The sequence below is a fragment of the Anabrus simplex genome, chromosome 2, assembly GCF_040414725.1.
Source record: "Anabrus simplex isolate iqAnaSimp1 chromosome 2, ASM4041472v1, whole genome shotgun sequence".
Classification (NCBI taxonomy): domain Eukaryota; kingdom Metazoa; phylum Arthropoda; class Insecta; order Orthoptera; family Tettigoniidae; genus Anabrus; species Anabrus simplex.
This window is the reverse complement of record NC_090266.1, coordinates 1,202,845,338-1,202,864,647: the sequence shown is the minus strand read 5'-3', so window position 1 is coordinate 1,202,864,647 and position 19,310 is coordinate 1,202,845,338. Positions and strand designations below refer to the sequence as shown.

At 37.9% G+C, this 19,310-nt stretch overlaps 1 protein-coding gene across 1 annotated transcript in view; it reads right to left on the bottom strand.

Annotated features, from left to right (window-relative positions):
* Positions 1-19,310, bottom strand: part of Oseg2 (intraflagellar transport protein Oseg2) — an 892,258-nt gene that overhangs the window by 77,105 nt on the left and 795,843 nt on the right. Inside the window, exon 27 of the mRNA XM_067142201.2 lies at positions 929-1,102. Coding sequence (XP_066998302.2) covers positions 929-1,102 — 174 coding nt within the window. The remainder of the gene's footprint in view (positions 1-928; positions 1,103-19,310) is intronic.

Below are 19,310 nucleotides of genomic sequence, written 5' to 3'. Positions count from 1 at the left end.
ATATGGCAATCCACATCACATACGAGTGTTAAGCTATTAGGCTCAGTTAAGAATTGCTGGTATATCTAAAACACTGAGCGTATGTTGAACATTAAAGCTTGAAATTTTCTTCACCAAACGGAAATGAAAAATAATTCATGCAGTAGAGGGTTAAAATGAATTCAGATATAGATATAACATTGAAGTTTTACAGTCTGTCAAAACTAATGCAACATAAAGAAAAAAATACCTGGTAAAGAAAACATTTTATTAACAACAGAATGATACATTTTGTCCTTGAGAGAAAATCATAAGATACAATCTAATAATAATAATAATAATAATAATAATAATAATAATAATAATAATAATAATAATAATAATAATAACAACAACAACAACAGCTGAGAGGAAACTAAGTACAATAGACACAGTATATAATCAAGATAAGTTTGAAACATTTCCACATTTAATTAGGCAATGAACACAGAATTTTAATATAAATGTGTTAGCACTTGTTTATAATACTCAACTATCAAATAAAATAAAACAGAGAATAACAATAATGATAACAATAATTTAGTACAATCTGATTATGCTCTTTTAAGAATGAAACATGTCATTTTCTTACTAATTGAATGTTTTCTTTTCAGGTATATTATGTTATTAAATTAATGTTTTCTTTCTCAGGTATATGGTATTCTAGTTTTATTAATCTTGCCTTACATTCAACAGATGGGAAAACTTTGAGTTATATATTAACTAAGTGAAAACTGAAAAGAAAATAGCTTACATTTTAGCAAAACAAACAAATCAGATATAGAGTCTTAGAATAATCCAGTGTGTTCCATTCAGGTGAATGGAAAAATCCAAGATTCAGCATTTAAAATTAATTTTTATACATTCTTTTCTATAATAACCATGAATCACAGGAAAAGTATGCTCTTACCAGACGAAGCAGTAAAGTTCGCAGACTAGCCCATTCTCTGTAGGCACCATGTGTAGACCACCGAATGGCATACATCAAACCATTTATCATTCGTTTGTAAACATAGAAGAGAGTTTCGCTTGCAGGGGCACCATACTTCAAGAGCAGATCCAGAGCCTCATGTGGTGATTCAATCTGAAAATTAAAATGCCATTCCAAAACATAACCAGTCAAGTTAGGGTTACTAAAGGCATTATCTCATACTTAGGTGAATTATACAAGGCACGAACCTAATACCAATCATTTTTAAAGAATTGGTAAAAAGTGTCCATACAAAAAAAGTTTTCTTCTTAATTAAGTACACTCAAAATATCAAAATACTGTATACTTCAGGTCACATAGTGAGCTACAAGGTTCAGTATATGTACATTCATTTGCATAAAAAACTGCGTACCCCCAAAGCAACCATTGCAATAGCACGAAAATGGATGCATGCAGAGGGTAGGATTGCATTAAGAACTCACTATCAGGCCCTGATAACCCTGCATTTAAGGGAAACATACCCTGTAAAAAGTACTTACACCAACCATAAAGCCAAGCAGCTCCCAAGGAAGATCATGCTATACCCACTGTAATTAATGCTGCAGAACTCTCGTATTTGATGCTGGCCAAAGTTATCTTCCCATCTGGATCCATACACCGCGTTGCCAAAAGTCACTGAATGTGATGTTAATAACAAGTTTCTCCTCTGTGAGCCCTCAAAATGGCAGCAATAAAATGAGGCATTGACCCTACAAGTGTTGGAATCGTTCTGGAAGGATCAGGACCCATACATCTTGCACAGCTACCCACAATTGTTCTTGTGTAGTTGGTGCGGAGTTCATATAGTGGACACCAACATCGACAGCATCCAATAAATGAAATGAAATGGCGTATGGCTTTTAGTGCTGGGAGTGACCGAGGACAAGTTTGGCTCGCCAGATGCAGGCCTTTTGATTTGACTCCCGTAGGCGACCTGCAAGTCGTGATGAGGATGAAATGATGATGAAGATGACACATTCACCCAGTCCCCGTGCCAGCGAAATTAACCAATTAATGTTAAAATTCCCCACCCTGCCGGGAATCAAACCTGGGACCCCTGTGACCAAAGGCCAGCACCTTAACCATTTAGCCATGGAGCCGGAGATCCAATAAATGCTTGACTGGAATAAGATTGGGGGATCTAGAGGGGCGATCCATGGTGGTAACTTCAATGGAGATTTCCTCTAACCAAATGCGTGCCACCGCAGAGCGGTGACATGGTGCATTGTCCTGTTGAAACATCGCATCTCCATCAGGGTACTCTAGGGCCAGAAAGGGATGCCGATGGTTTGAAAGGATGTCCACATAGCGTGCACCTGTCAGCACTCCATGCAGCTGGACAATGAGGCCTCATTGCAACCATGGGAATGCCACTCAGACCAGAACTGAGCCACTTCCTGCCTGAACATAACCTTATAAGAAATAAATTGACAAGAGGGTCCAACTTTTCAATACAATATATCAAGTAAATAATATTACATCAGCCTTGTTTCAGTCAATTAGTGGCCATCTTAAGCCAAACAAAAATTAAACAGATCATGTGCTAACTAAAAATATGTATTCCAGACAAATACAATGTTGTAGGAATAATTATAACATTACAATATATATAATAACAAAAATTATGGTTATGATCATCTTGTCATAATATGATGTCTTTTCATAATATGATGTCTAAGTTGACTTAGGACCTCAGGCAAAGAAGTAAATCTGGAAATGATAGCCAGAATTAGTAATGAATAAACATGTTGTTATTTGAGTCATCAGTCCACAGACTGGTTTGATGCAGCTCTCCATGCCACCCTATCTGTGCTAACCTTTTCATTTCTACATAACTACTGCATCCTACATCTGCTCTAATTTGCTTGTCATATTCATACCTTGGTCTACCCCTACCGTTCTTACCACCTACACTTCCTTCAAAAACAAACTGAACGAGTCATGGGTGTCTTAAGATGTGTCCTATCATTCTATCCCTTCTTCTCATCAAGTTTAACTAAATGGATTTACTCTCGCCAATTCAATTCAGTATCTCTTCATTTGTGATTCGATCTATCCATCTCACCTTCAGCATTCTTCTGTAACACCACATTTCAAAAGCTTCTACTCTCTTTCGTTCTGAGCTAGTTATCGTCCATGTTTCACTTCCATACAATGCCACGCTCCACACGAAAGTCTTCGAAAACATCTTTCTAATTCCTACATCAATGTTTGAAGTGAGCAAATTTATTTTCTTAAGAAAGCTCTTCCTTGCTTGTGCTAATCTGCATTTTATGTCCTCCTTACTTCTGCCATGGTTAGTTATTTTACTACCCAAGTAACAATATTCATCTACTTCCTTTCAGACTTCATTTCCTAATTTAATGTTACCTGCATCACCTGCCTTCATTCGACTACACTCCATTACTTTTGTTTTGGACTTATTTATTTTCATCTTGTACTCCTTACCCAAGACTTCGTCCATACCATTCAGCAGCTTCTCAAGATCTTCTGAAGTCTCAGATAAAATAACAATATCATCAGCAAATCTCAAGGTTTTGATTTTCTCTCTTTGGACTGTGATTCCCTTTCCAAATTCCTCTTTGATTTCCTTTACTGCCTGTTCTATGTAAACATTGAAAATGAGGCAGGACAAGCTGCAGCCTTGCTGCCTCCTTTCTGGATTGCTGCTTCTTTTTCAAAGTCCTTGATTCGTATCACTGCAAACTGATTTTTATACAGATTTTAGATAATTCTTTGTTCTCGATATCTGATCCCAATCACTTTCAGAATCTTAAATAGCTTGGTCCAATCAACATTATCGAATGCCTTTTTTAACTCTACGAATGCCATGTACGTGGGCTTGTCCTTCTCGATTCGATCCTCTATGATCAGACGTAAAGTCAGGATTGCTTCACGTGTTCCTACATTTCTTCTGAAGCCAAATTGATCTTCTCCCAACTCAGCTTCAATTTGCTTTTTCCATTCTTCTGTAAATAATATGTGTTAAAATTTTGCAGGCATGAGATACTAAACTAATGGTGTGATAGTTTTCACACCTGTCAGCACTGGCTTTCTTGGGAATAGGTATAACAACATTCTGCCGAAAATCAGATGGGACTTCTCCTGTCTCATACATCTTACACACTAAATGGAATAGCTTTGCCATGCTGGTTTCTCCTAAGGCAGTCGGTAATTCAGAGGTAATTCAGCATCAACAGCCTCTACTCATTCCAGAACCAAATTATCTATATTTTCACCTTGATAGAACTGTTGGATATGTTCCTGCAATCGTTCTACTTTGTCTTCTTTCCCTAGAAGTGGCTTTCCATCTGAGCTCTTAATATTCATACACCTAGATTTCCTTCCTCGAAAGATTTCCTTGATTTTCCTGTATGCAGCATCTACCTTTCCTAGGACCATACAACCTTTGACATCCTTGCACTTCTTCTTCAGCCAGTCTTCCTTAGCTACCTTGCACTTTCCATCCACTTTATTCTTTAATCGCCTGTATTCTTTTCTGCCCTTTTCATTTCTAGCATTCTTGTATTTTTGTCCTTCATCAATCAGCTCTAGTATATCCTGAGTTATCCACTGATTCTTAGTTGATCTTTTCTTCCTTCCTAACATTTCTTCAGCAGCCTTGCCGACTTCATTTTTCATGATTATCCACTCTTCCTCTATTGTGTTTCCTTCATCCTTTCCATTTAGTTCTTTTGCAACATGTTCCTTGAAACAATCCCTCACACTCTTTTCTTTCAACTTGTCTAGATCCCATCTTTACGCATTCTTTCCTTTCTTCAGTTTCTTCAGCTTCAGATGGCATTTCATGACCTACAAGTTGTGATCAGAGTCCACGTCTGCTCCTAGGAAAGTTTTGCAATCCAACACCTGGTTTCTGAATCTCTGCCTAATCATAATGAAGTCTATTTGATACCTTCCAGTGTCTCCAGGTCTCGTCCACGTATAAAGCCGTCGTTTGTGGTGTTTGAACCAAGTATTGGCAAGGACTAAATTATGATCAGTGCAGAATTCAACCAGCCGACTTCCTCTTTCGTTCCTTTGTCCCAATCCGAATTCTCCAACTGTATTACCTTCTCTTCCTTGGCCTACCACTGCATTCCAGTCTCCCATCACATTTTGATTCTTGTCACCTTTTACATATTTTATTAAATCTTCTATCTCTTCATATGTTCTTTTGATTTCCTCATCATCCACTGAGCTAGTAGGCATATAGACCTGCACTGTTGTGGTGGGCATTGCTTTGGTGTCTATCTTGACGACAATAATTCTTTCATTATACTGGTAGTAGTAGCTTACCCGCTGCCCTATTTTCTTATTGATTATTAAAGCAACTCCTGCATTTCCTCTGTTTTATTTTGTGTTGATAATTTGGTAGTCGCCTGACCAAAAATCCTGTTCTTCCTGCCAACGTACTTCACTTATACCAACTACATCCAACTTTAGTCTATCCATCTCCCTTTTCAGATTCTCTAATCTACCACAACGATTCAAACTTCTAACATTCCACGCTGCGACCCGCAGAATGTCAATATCCATCTTCCTGATGATCACCCCCTCTCGTGTAGTCCCCACCCAGAGATCTGAATGGGGGACTTGTTTACCTCAGGAATATTTTACCTGGGAGGAAGCCATCATCAGTACATCATTCATACAGAGAGAGCTGCATGTCCTCGGGAGTTAGTTACGGCTGTAGTTTCCCGTTGCTTTCAGCCGTGTAGCAGTATCAACACAGCTAAGCCATGTTCAGTATTATTACAAGGCCATATCATTCAATCATCTAGACTGCCGCCCTTGCAATTTCCAAAAGGCTGCTACCCCACTTTCGATGAACCATTCCTTAGTCTGGTCTCTCAACAGATACCCATCCGATATGGTTGCACCTGTGGCTCGGTTATCTACTTCATTGGGACATGCAAGCCTTCCCACCGCGGCAAGGTCACGTGGTCCGCAGAGGAGGGAATAAACATACAACAAGAAATTTATTTATGAGACTCACCTCTAATGACTGATGTAAAACAAGCACTGACTTGCTGGAGGAAGCAAGCAGGCCATGTAAACAAAGAAGTGGAAAGGGCACAAGCACTGACTTGTAGGAAGCAGGCAATGTAGACAAAGGGGTAGATAGGGAGTGGAGGGAAAGGGGTAAAGGAGGAAGGGGAGGGGGGAGGAAGAAGAGAAGGGCTGCCTACGGTGAGGCTGAAAGATACAGAAATAAAGACTGCTGCTGAGAGGGGAAGTTAAATACATTATAAAGGAAAGAATTCTTTTTATGAGACATGATTACTAAACCTAGGAATTCAAAGGTGAAACAAAATGTTTGATTTCTCTGAAATTTCATTTAGATTGAAGTTAGGATTGAAAAACTGCTCCAGATGGATAAAACAATTTTCCGTACTATTGAGCGGGGCCTTTTTGTGTAACTTTGAGAATTTTCATGTCTTGGTAGTGAACTTATGGTTAGTATCACCCATGTGCTGTCCCAATGACAGAAATCTGTTATATTTCAGGGTGTTAACATGCTCTAAACATCTTGTATGGAAGTCCCTACCTCTTTGACCAGCATAAGATGCGTTACAATTATTATAATTGAGTCTATAAACACCTGACTTGGTGAACTTACTGCTATGATTAATATAATTGGTAATGTGTAAAATACTTGTGTTTCTGTTACAAGTTTTGAAGGCTATTTTGATGGCATACTTTTAAAATATGTTTGTGATTTGGTAGACAATGTAAAAGTATATAAAAAATGGTTGTGAGTTTTTTCTTTTGTTAAGGTGGTTGAAGGTTGGTGTTTATGTTTATTAATGATTTTCTCTATAAAGGAGCTGTTGTAGCCATTAAATTTAGCTATACTGCAAATGGTGTTTAATTCATTTTAAAGTTATTTTCTAGACAGCAGGATGCTAAGAGGGCAGTGTACCATACTATGGTATGCTGCACATTTATGGGCATGTAGGTGTATGGAAACTTGATGGATTGTGTTAGCAGTTTGTGTTGATTTTCTAAAAATCTTGTTGCTCTATGAACCAGGTTGTCTGATGATTGTTACATTTTAATAATTGAGTTTTTTATCATTCTCTGATTCTAGTGTAAACTTTATATGTGGGGTCAATGTGATTAAGGCTGGATAGAGTGGTGATGGCATCAGTTCCACTTTTGTTCATGATCACAAGAGTGTCATCCACATATCTTGTCCAAATAATAATATTACTAAAGATGTTATTATAAATTTTGATGTGTTCTAAATTATCCAGATAGATTTCAGCTAGGATGCCTGATGCCAGCGATCCCATAGCTAACCCATTTTGCTGATAAATGGTATTGTCAAATGTGAAATAATTGTTATTCAAAACCAGTTTTAGAATAGACATTAAATCTTGAAATTCTAGTGGACTCAGGCCACTGGGCTTATTTAAACTGTTGTGAATAATGAAACAAATTTTTGAAATCAGGACGCTTGGGTACGTTAACAATATTGAAGGACTGGAGAGAATAGTTGGATTGAATAGTAACGTGATTTAGTTTTTCAACCAATTCATTACTGTTTTTAATGGAACTCCCAGATAAAAAATGGTAATTTCTTTTGAGGAAATGCTGGATGAACCGTGAAATTTTATATAATGGACTGAGTCTGTAATTAATGATGGGTCGGAAAGGAACATCAGTTTTATGTATTTTGGGAAGTTCTCTGGCAGTTGGCAGGCCTGGATTCATATTAATTAACTTAGTTCTTTCTTTGTCAGTTAATAGAGATAATGCATTTTTTAGTGTTTGTTTAAGCTGATGCTGATTTTTAGTGTAGGTCCCCATTTGATTACAGAAAATGAGCTGTGTGTGAAGAATTGTTTATTCTCTGGACCACCTTTTGAGCAGACTAAAGCGGAAGTGACGTCATTGTGTCATCACACTCGCCGTGGTTGCCAAATAAGCCGGCGCACGATTCAGAGTTGTACTCCACCACTATAATAGAGCACAGCTCATGGATTGATCCTCGAATGAATTTAAAATAATTTATACATTAACGTATGCGTGTTAGAATCCCATAGTTTTTTAAGGGCTTACATCTTTAAACAATTAATTTACTGAATTAAATTTTAAATGTGAAAACCTACAATCTGTTTTCCAGTCAATGACCGGGTCAGGGATGGAATAAATGAAGCCCCATCCAGCGCCGAGGATAGGAATTGAGCCGGCTGCCGAAGCCTGTCTCGCTCCTCTGGGGCAATGATTAATGACTGACAGTTGAAATTAAATGATACTGGAGAGTGTTGCTGGAATGAAAGATGACAGGGAAAACCGGAGTACCCGGAGAAAAACCTGTCCCGCCTCTGCTTTGTCCAGCACACATCTCACATGGAGTGACCGGGATTTGAACCACGAAACCCAGCATTGAGAGGCCGACGCTCTGCCACCTGAGCCACAGGGCTTTCACAATTTTAATGTACTAACTACAATTTCACGCTTAAAGCAATGCGAACGAATTCTTTTGACATAAACAGTAAGCATTGCATTCATTAAATTATTCTATTATTATTATCAATATGTATATACTGCATATAACTTAATATTTTATTATTTATTATTCACTATTATTATCTAAATATATGGCCTGATTCCTGATTGAAATGAGCTGCTACTCACGGGCGATTTATGAATAAGCGAGAGAAGTGAGGATTATGTACTCGTACTGGAATTAACTTGAAACTGACAGATGAAGTTACGGATCCAGGCGAAAACCTGCCCCACCTCCACTTTGTCCAGCCCAATTTCAATAAATTAATTATTACAAATATATTTTTATAAAAATATTATTACACATTATACTATTATTATTATTATTATTATTATTATTATTATTATTATTATTATTATTATTATTACCATCATGGAGGAGGTTTCAGCGTCAGCTTACCTTGCGCCGCAGTAATTAATCTGTGTCACTATCGAGTGGCTGCACATCCAAGTCGGAATCAGAGCCGGGTTCAGCACACGAGGTAAACTAATCTCGCCGTCAATACTATTTGCTCGGAAATGTTTATAAACAGACAGAATTATGTTTCTCTCGCCGGACGTAAAAATCTTGCGTTTCTTGTTCAACTGATAACAGTTTGAAGTTTTGTTCGGATGCATTGCACAATAATATCCAATAACGAGTAAGAAGAAACCTACAAACGTACAAGGGACTACAAGAATTATGAATTAGCACACAATACGCACATACATTCTTTTTGTAAAAGCGAAGCACACTGATAAAATTCCCTCACTGCTGTTTTAAACAGACTATGATTGGAACTAAACCCACGTGTTCAAGACATCCACAGAGTGAGTAAGTATGGCAGCTCTGCATTGACTGCACCATTGCCAAAACTCGCTCTGAGAAGCACACCCCCCTTGCCCCCTCACCTACCGTGTGACAACACCGTAGGCGCTGCCCCTGTCGCCCGTGCCATCCCCTGGTCTATACACTCACTTCCGCTTTAGTCTGCTCAAAAGGTGGTCCGGAGAATAGTTTTTTCTATATAATCTGACTTATTCATAATAACAGTGTATGATGTTTAGAACATCACAGCATGTACTAAAATATCGAACTGTGTAATTAATTGGAAAGATGTATATATCTAATCAGTGGTGCGTCATTTTATATGATTATGTTTATATATATATGGGGTTTTTAGTCATCCATTTCACATCATCATTTCATTTCTTTGTATCACGGCTATAACATATTCTGAACGAACGACTTGTCGAGTTAAGTATTACAACATCATTCGTATTAATAGCTTGCAGTAAATTTCCTGTAGCCGAGGTCAGGTGACCGGATTCACCACGCTAATTTTAGTCCATTACCAGGAAATGTACATCTTCAAGCTTGGAAGAGACCTTACCCCTTCCATACTTTGAAGAGACAGTTAAAGCCTTGTTAATGCCTACTTTTCGAAATTCGCTACATGACGCTTTGATTGCGCGGGAAAGTTCAACCTATGTGAATGGACGTTATACAGCAAGATGATGTATATACAGCAATGGATAAGAGAAAATACATCAGATCTTACTGGACCATGTGATATGGTTGATGGAGGGAGACTTTGGAGCCTATATACATCAACGACAAGAGCTGGAGAGATTCTATCATTTTACTATTGGACAATTCTAATCTATCATTGAAGGAGGGCTGTATGTCTTGACATCAGAGAAGGTCTTAACTGCTGAAGATCTTAACTTAGTGCACTTCACATCTGAGTGGAGCACTACTCAAAATTATTCTCGTTGAGACCTGTTTATCTCAATGACAAGAGTTAAAGTTAACGAGAGACTGGTTTTGACTGGTATAGGGCAGGATAGATTTTGTTATGTATTTAGTTATGCTACAGTTCTGAAATACGGAAGAATAGAAGCGTATTCTCTCCATGAACGTAACCCAAGGTGGTTTTGCTATTGAAATTAGGACTCATTACAACTGTAGGATGTGTTAAAGTCAGGAAAGTCATAGTACAACTAGTGTACTAGGCACAAATCAGAAATAGGACTGGTACCAACAACGTCAGATGACGACGCTTGTAGGAGAGGTCCATCAAACATCACCTGCTACATAATATATCGTATCCAGATAACAGAGTCTACAAATGGTGAGCTAATGGCATAAATTACTGCAAGTCTCCACGTAACAGTTCATTTTCTTAAATTTTATTTCATTCAATTTTTCTTTTGCTTCCGTAAGTTCAGATTTCGTAAACATGGCGTCACATTTTTCATCCTAATAAATAGTTGTTTTAATTAGCATTTTCAGAAATTCTTATTAATGATCCTTAACTTCCAAGTTAGTGTGTACTTAATGGTTAGTGTTCCCGTCACCCCACCTCCGGGAGTATATAGTCTCATTTATTATTATTATTATTATTATTATTATTATTATTATTATTATTATTATTTATCAACTATCATTTTCAAGCCATAAGCTTGAAGGCTGGCGCACATGAGATATTGTTTATGGAGAAGTAAAGGAGAGATTATTTATTTATTTATATTAAAATTAAGGTGGCCCACCATGTCACATATTGTCACACATCTGTGGGCAAGAGTGGGATATTTTTCTGGTGTGTTTGATTTTTGGGGTAGCATGGCATAGCACGACGAGAAGGATCTGACACTGCGTAGTGGACACGTGCTGAAGGGTAGTGATTTAAGTAATTCTAAGGAAGAGGTAGATAAGTGTATAGAGGAGGAAACAGATAATAGGAGCAAAGATAGCGAAGGACATAAGAGTAGGAATGATGAAGTTACATTAGATTCTGATGATAGTACGATAGGGGGCGAGATGGAGGTTAGCCCTAACAATGAAAGTAATAATAATCAGTTACTAGAAATGATGCAGTTAATGTTAAACAAAACAGAGGAAACTAAATCCAAAATTAAAGTAGAACAAACTAAATGCGAATTAAGTAAGGCATTGAATGAACACAAGGTCAAAGCAAATAAAAGGATGGATGAACCACAGCAAACAGTTACATGAATTATTTAAACAAAATGGAAGATTTAACAAGCAGATAGAGGAACAGAAAGCGACAACCAAGCAAAACAAACAAGAGGTAGAAAAGTAATTTGTAGAGCAGAGGAGAGAATTTTGGGAACTATTAAAAAAAGAAAAGCAACAACACCAGAGAGGAGTTAAAGACACAGGTGACAATTATTAACAATAAAGTTGAGACCCAAAAGGAAGAAATAAGAAAATTTAAAGAACAGGTACAAAACAATATCGATACGGTTAAGTGTATAATAGAAGACAACACTAGGGAACAAAGAGAAAAGTTTGCGATGGTAGAAGGCAGTACAGTGGAAATTATGACATTGAAAGAAAAACATAACACTTTAGTGAATTAAACTGAAAAAGAGAGAAAGATGTAGATAACCGCATAGCGACAGCAGAAACCCGCGTACGGCAAGAAGTAAGAGAATGACAAGGTAACATTGAGAGGCAAAGTCATGGAGGGATTTACAGTAAGAAAACAGAATTACCGAAATTCAATGGGAAACAAACTAACCCACTAAAATTTCTTAAGATAGTGGAAAAACGGTTTGGGAAACGGATTGAGGAGGGCTTTATGGACTGGGAAGAGGCGATCAACATTATTGATCATGCTTTAGTGGGAGAAAGGCGTTCCTGGTTTTCAGTCTATAAATGCAACATGAAAAGTCTGAAGGAATTTAAGACGAAGTTCACAGACAAATGTTGGAACAAACACGTTCAAAGCTGTGAAAAAGAAAGGGTAGTATTTGGGAAGTTCAAACGTAATGAAGGCATCTCTATGACTGAGTATTTCCTGTCACATGTTATGATTTGCCAGAATTTAGACGGAATCACGGCTGATTCAGATGTAGTCAGATTACTGTTCCGACATATTCTGGACAGGGTACGCAAAGCAGCATGCATGCAAAGTATTAAAACTGTCCAGGAAATGGAGCAGTTATTAGGGAGTTTTGATGCATTAGGAAACATTGGGCATAGAACAGGAAACCCACATAATTTTGTTCCACATAGAGAGCCAAGGGACAATAGTAGACAGCAAAACTACGAGAATCATAATCAGTTTCAGCCAAGGAATAATGGTAGGGGCGGTGCACCTGAAAATATAACGGGAAATGCCCAACAAGACAGAGGACAAGTTACTAATGAGCCAAGTGTAGGTATCTGAGTGCAACCTTTAAACTAAATGCAGGCTGTAATGAAGGGTCAGAATTCCAGCCTTATCCGGAAGTAGTTAGAAACGATGTTATAAAACTATTGCCATATGACCTAGATGTTAAGGCAGATCTTGTGTATGAACTAGATCATAATTATTTAGATTTGGATGATGAAGTGGCTAATCCTGTGGTTCAATTAGAAGTATGGGGGGGCGTATGTTAATGCACTAATTGATACAGGAAGTCAGAAATCATGTATTAGCTCAGAATGATATGATTCTTTAGTTAAACAGGGTATTAAGACTGAAGAGATGCCTGTTAAGTCAACATTCATTATTACAGCTGTTGGTAAAATCTCAAAACAAATCTGCAAGCAAGTCACGGTGCCGATTAGTATAGAGGGTTTGATTTCAGTACAGGTATGTTTGGTTATTCTTCACCTGGTGTTTGATCTCATCTGGGAATGTGACTGGCTGACCTTAAAATCGGCCCAGTTAGATTACAAAGAAGCTATGGTAAATCTGAAGTGGGATAATAAGTATGTCAAACTCGAACGGAGAAATGAAATTCAGGAGAAAACTAATGTTTGTGCCATGGGAAATGTTACTGAGGTTTCTAGATATGAGGAGAAGCCCAGAGAAGGGTTTAATTTATGACAGTTGTGGTTGAAAGAGGATCAGAAGGATGCCTTATTGAAGCTGCGAGTAACAGTAAATTAGACTAACTCCAGAGGGACGAATTGTTGGCAGTTTTATGTGAACATGCTGAGATTTTTTCTGAGAAACCTGGTAAAACACATGTCAATGAACATTATTTTTCAGTGCTGGATGACAGTCCTTTCAGCGAGCCACAGTATGCTATACCACACAAATATGCCAAGGCAGTTGACGATCAGATACAAGCGATGTTAGCCGATGGGGTGATTGAAGTGTCAAATAGCCCGTATTTAAATTCTTTAGTAATTGTGCCCAAGAGTGATGGAAGCATCTGACTTTGTATTGATGCGAGAGAGATGAATAAACTTATTAGTGCTGCCCAGTAAAAATTGCAGACAATTGAAGAGTGAATTCAGGGCTTTCAGGATAAAAAAATGGTTTTCTTCTGTTGATTTAAGAAGCAGCTTTTGGCAGATCCATTTGAGAGTAGAGGACTGGCCTCTTACAGCATTTAGTCATAAGTACAGCTTGTATCATTTTCAGCATGTTCCCTATGGGATGAAGAATAAAGCCGCAGCTTTAATTAGAGCATTAAATATAGCATTAGTGAGAGTCAGAGGGGTTTCTTCCCACATTGCGCTCACTTGTTTCTCTTCCTGTCCGCCTTCTGCGTGACGTCATGTGATATGAGACAGCGGTCACCCGTCCAGTTGACACGTATTACCACTACAGTCTAAAATGGTCATAACTTCTGAACCATTCATGCAAATAATGTCCTGACAAGGTTATTGTAATCCTTATAAAATACTGGAGGAGGTCAAGCAATTTATTTTGATGCGGAACTCAAGGATAATATCGAAATATGTATTTAATTTTAAGGAGTTATATTTTTTACCACGGACTGAAGCATAAAATCGCTTCTAGAGGGCAGCCGGTTGGAAATAGGTATGTGCCATCGCGGACTTTTTTGTAGAGTCTATGCTCTACATTTCATCCTCTTACACTTGGGGTCTATCGTTGATGGTTCACACAGCGTAAGCCAAGAAAGCAAGTGACCGACCAACATTTTTGTCTCTTTCTACGTATTTACTGCATATCGGATCACGGATACGTAATAATTTTATAGTGGTTCACTACGTGAACAGTGTTCGTGTTGTCAGTATCTGAAGTAGAACCACTGTACTGATTAAAATGCAGTCAACATATTATGGAAACGTGTGTGGTGCTATAAATTGTTGGCACGTAAAAGAACTCCTGTGGGACAAAATTACAGCACCTCGAGTCTCAGAAAACCGTAAATGTTAATGAGACGTAACACAAATAACATTATTATTATTTCACATATTATAAAGACAATAACAACAACCATCATAGCCAGTTAGTTTGCAACTGTGATGGCATAACAAGACTTCCTCATCAGCAATGCTTGGTTATTGAAATACTTTGTAATAAACTCTTGAATATCTCCATTATTACAGCTCGTACGGTAAAAAGGTGTCAGATATAAATGACTGAATGAAAATCATATTTTCTATAATTATTGTTATGTGCTAATAGCCGGGCTAAGTAGCAACTCAAATGGTAGATCAGGCCTTCTTAGCCTAACTTGGCAGGTTCGATCCTGTCTCAGTCCGGTGGTGAAGGTGCTCAAAAACATAGTGGGACGTAAAATCCAATAACATTAACATTATTATGTGCTAATAACTTATATTTCTGAATATATTTCGAAGCTCGTGAAATAATACAGTATCCGTGATCCCTTATACAGTAAATACGAAGAAAGAGACAAAAACGTCGTGCGAGAAGAGACCTGTTACTGGATCTCGGTTATTTCAAAAGGGGGCCTCACACATCCCAGTCATGTGTGGTTAAAAAGTATAGTTCAGTTCAAAATTTCATTTGGTGTGTTTCACGGTAAGACTGTATCCAGATGCAAAAACGTGAAAACTTATTTCTATTATTAAGTCAAAATTTCCAGTATTCCATGCCAAAATAATTTGTCTCTACGTAAGGACCAAGACATTTATTAGGATATGGCATTTTAATGCACAGAATAAGGAGCTAGCACTGAGAAAATATGCCAATAAGAAGGCTAAGGTTTGGGCTGGTTCATCAAGTAATTAAGTCTCCTGACACGTACATTTTAATAATTTAACATAATTCCATAAAGATGTCGATATGATGCATATTTTCCTATGCCATTTGATCTAAATATTTACTTCATCAGGAAATAAATGAATTATTTTGAGTTACAAGGCAATATTTTATTTCTTATCGTAATATATGTCATGTATTTGATAGTTGATGTTCTACCTGCTCAGTATGTGATGAAATTTAACGCATTTTCAAGTTTTTAAATCTATTGGAAGTGCCGTTACTTATCGAATCGGACTAAACCAGACTATTATTTGATGAAAGATTGAGAAGATGTTTCACAGGCACGAGAACTCACAGGCTTGCTGTACTGCGACTGTGTACCTTACTCGCTATCGTTCATACCGTGTGACGTCAGAGCGCTCCAGCCAGTGGAAGCTTCAACCGCCAGAGTAGCCTACCTTATATTCTAGTTACCTTGAGTGAGAGTATTGGGGATCACTGAAGAGCCACAGTGTAATGCTGAATTTTATATAAGATTGGCCAGAGAAAATCTAGCAAAATCTGGAAATCTTCAAAAGCAGCAGCAAAAACATAAGGTACTATCACAGATATTTTCATGTATTTAAGAAATTGTGTTACGAGAAACTTCTATTACGCTCTCAGACTCAAAGGACTCATACAGACACTTGAAGTGCGCCTGCGCTATGAGTTGAGTGTATTGTTTCTACATTGGTTGTTCCCCCTCCTGTCCCTTCCCCTTCCCTTCTCAATCGTAGTCTTGGTGGCTGGTTGTATCCAACGTTTGGGTCTCATTATAATTTTGTCGCTCGCTAGAGCATCTACTTGGAAGTTCCTTTCGAACCCAAGGCTTCTGGGCTGCGAACATCGGAGCGTAAGTCGTGAGTGAATGTTACATGTGTATATTGAGTGAAAGGTTAATGCTTGTGGCCGTGAATGGGTGTGTAATTGGGTTTGAGTTGTATTTCTATGTGTGCTGTGCTGTGTGGATGTGCGGGGTTCATAGCCCAGGGGCCTATGGCCAGCTGAAGGCCGTTTCTTTTTCTTTAATGTTAACGTTTAATATTTCATTCTAGTACTACTTGTTTTTTCTTTATATTTCCTGGGGGTAATTGATCTTTTGTTCTCTCTTGTATGTACGAGCCCAATAGTAGTATATTGGTTTACTTTTGAAAGAGTGCTTCAGTTATAATGTTGTGAATATGTTACCAGTGAATAAAAGACGGATGAATTTACAGATGGAATGCTCCCTAACCTCGGTCCACCTAGCTTCCTCTCTGGGCATGTTCCTATTTTCCTAGGCCCTAATGCTAGCACCTTCTCAGTACTGGATGAATTTGAGGTAGGTGACCTTGTTCTTTTGAGAGTTCCCATGTTGTCCAACTGTGACGATAAAGTCACAAAAAAGTTTTTCCTTTTATATCAAGGACCTTATCGTATACATAAGAAACTAAATTAACTGACGGCAATAGCATTTTACTGGGATTGTACAACATTAGGAGTCTACGTAAATATATTATGAGTCTGGTGGATTTTCCGTAGGGATGGGATGTAGGTCAGTAGGCTAGGCCACTTTTATCTCTTACATAATGTACCTGTCACGGAAAGGAGTGACCACTCTCTGGAAGGTGGAGTTTCCCAAGTTTTGTTTTCCTGTCAAGACTGTGTGTGTGTGTGTGTGTGCGTGCATGTGTGTGCGCGCGCGCGCGCGCGCGCGCGCAATAGATTCAAGTTCATTACCAAGGTTACATCTGTTCTCTTTATGTAATGCCATGTATGGGGTATCTACAACTTGATTTACTGTAACAAGGATCATTAATATTGGAGATTAAGCTTTGTAGATTCCCCGTAGACTACATGAAGTCATCCTAAAGACTTGCAATAATTGTACCCAGGCTAAAACCACATAAATGTTTTAGCGTGTGTAAAGTGATAGTTGTACAGCAAGAACGTATAAAACACTTGAAAGAGTAATACGGTATAATTTGTTTATGTTAATTTTGTACAGGTGTAAATGGAATTGTCAAGTGTTGCATTCACTGGAATTCATGAATTCAGCAAGATACGATGAACATTTGAAAAATTGAGACATCAGAAGCTCGCTAAGTTATAATATTGCGGAAAAAATTTGTGGAAATTTTGACGTGTTAAGTATTATCTGTTATAATTAAGGTGTATGTGGCATCATCAAGATGACAAACAGTCAGCTGTAGAGGAGACCAAGATGTAATTTTGTAAAATATTGTTTCATATGTTATGTTGTACAACGAGAAATGTAGAGCTGCTTTATACACAAGTGAAATGTAAGTGGCAGATTGTAGGTGTGAGCCCTCAACTGATGTGCCACTTGTTTTGGGCTCAGAGGGGGTGAATGTGATGTTTGAAACATCACAGCATGTACTAAATTATCGAACTGTATAACTAATTGGAAAGATGTATGTATTTAATCAGTGGTACGTCATTTTAAATTATTTTTATATATAGGGTTTTTAGTCATCCATTTCACATCATCATTACATTTCTTTGTATCACGGCTATAGCGTATTCTGAATGAACGTCTTCTTGCTAATTTTTTTTGCTATTTGTTTTACGTTGCACCGACACAGATACGTCTTATGGTGACGATGGGATAGGAAAGGCCTAGGAAGTGGAAGGAAGCAGCCGTGGCATCAATTAAGGTACAGCACTAGCATTTGCCTTGTGTGGAAATGGGAAACCACAGAAAACCTTCTTCAGGGCTGCCAACAGTGGGGCACGAACCCACTATCTCTTGATCACTGGGTACTGGCTGCACTTAAGCGACTGCAGCTATCGAGCTCGGTCGAACGACTTGTTGAGTAAAGTATTACAACATCATCCATATTAATAGCTTCCAGTAAATTTCCTGTAGCCGAGGTCAGGTGACCGGATTCACCACGCTAATTTTAGTCAATTACCAGGAAATGTACGTCTTCAAGCTTGGAAGAGACCTTACCCCTTCCATACTCTGAAGAGACAGTTAAAGCTTTGTTAACGCCTACTTTTCGAAGTTCGCTCCATGACGCTTTGATTGCAGGGAAAGTTCAACCTAAGTGAATAGACATTATGAAGCAAGACGATGTATATACAGCAATGGATAGGAGAAGGGATAATACATTAGATCTTACTGGACCATGTGATATGGTTGATGGAGGGAGACTTTGGAGCCTATATACATCAACGACAAGATCTGGAGAGATTCTATCGCTTTACTATTGGACAATTCTAATCTATCATTGAAGGAGGGCTGTACGTCTTATTCTCATTGAAATCTGTTTATTTCAATGACGAGAGAGAAAGTCAACAAGAGACCGGTTTTGACTGGTATAGGGCAGGAGAGATTTTGTTATGTATTTAGTTACACTACAGTTCTGTAATACAGAAGAATACAAGTGTATTCTCTCCATGAACGTAACCCAAGGTGGTTTTGCTACTGAAATTAGGACTCGTTACAACTTTATGTAAGGAGTACTGTAGGATGTGTTAAAGTCACGAAAGTCATAGTACAACCAGTGTACTATGCATGAATCAGAAATAGGACTGGTACCAACAACGTGAGATGATGCCGCTTGTACGAGAGGTCCATCAAACATCAGCTGCTACATATATCGTATCCAGATAACAGAGTCTTCAAATGGTGAACGAATGGGATATATTACTGCAAGTCTCCGCGTAACAGTTCATTTACTTAAATTTTATTTCATTCAATTTTTCTTTTACTTCCGCAAGTTCATATTTCGTAAATATGCCGTCATGTTTTTCATCCTAATAAATAGTAGTTTTAATTAGTATTTTCTGAAATTCTTATTAATGATCCTTAACTTCCAAGTTAGTGTGTACTTAATGGT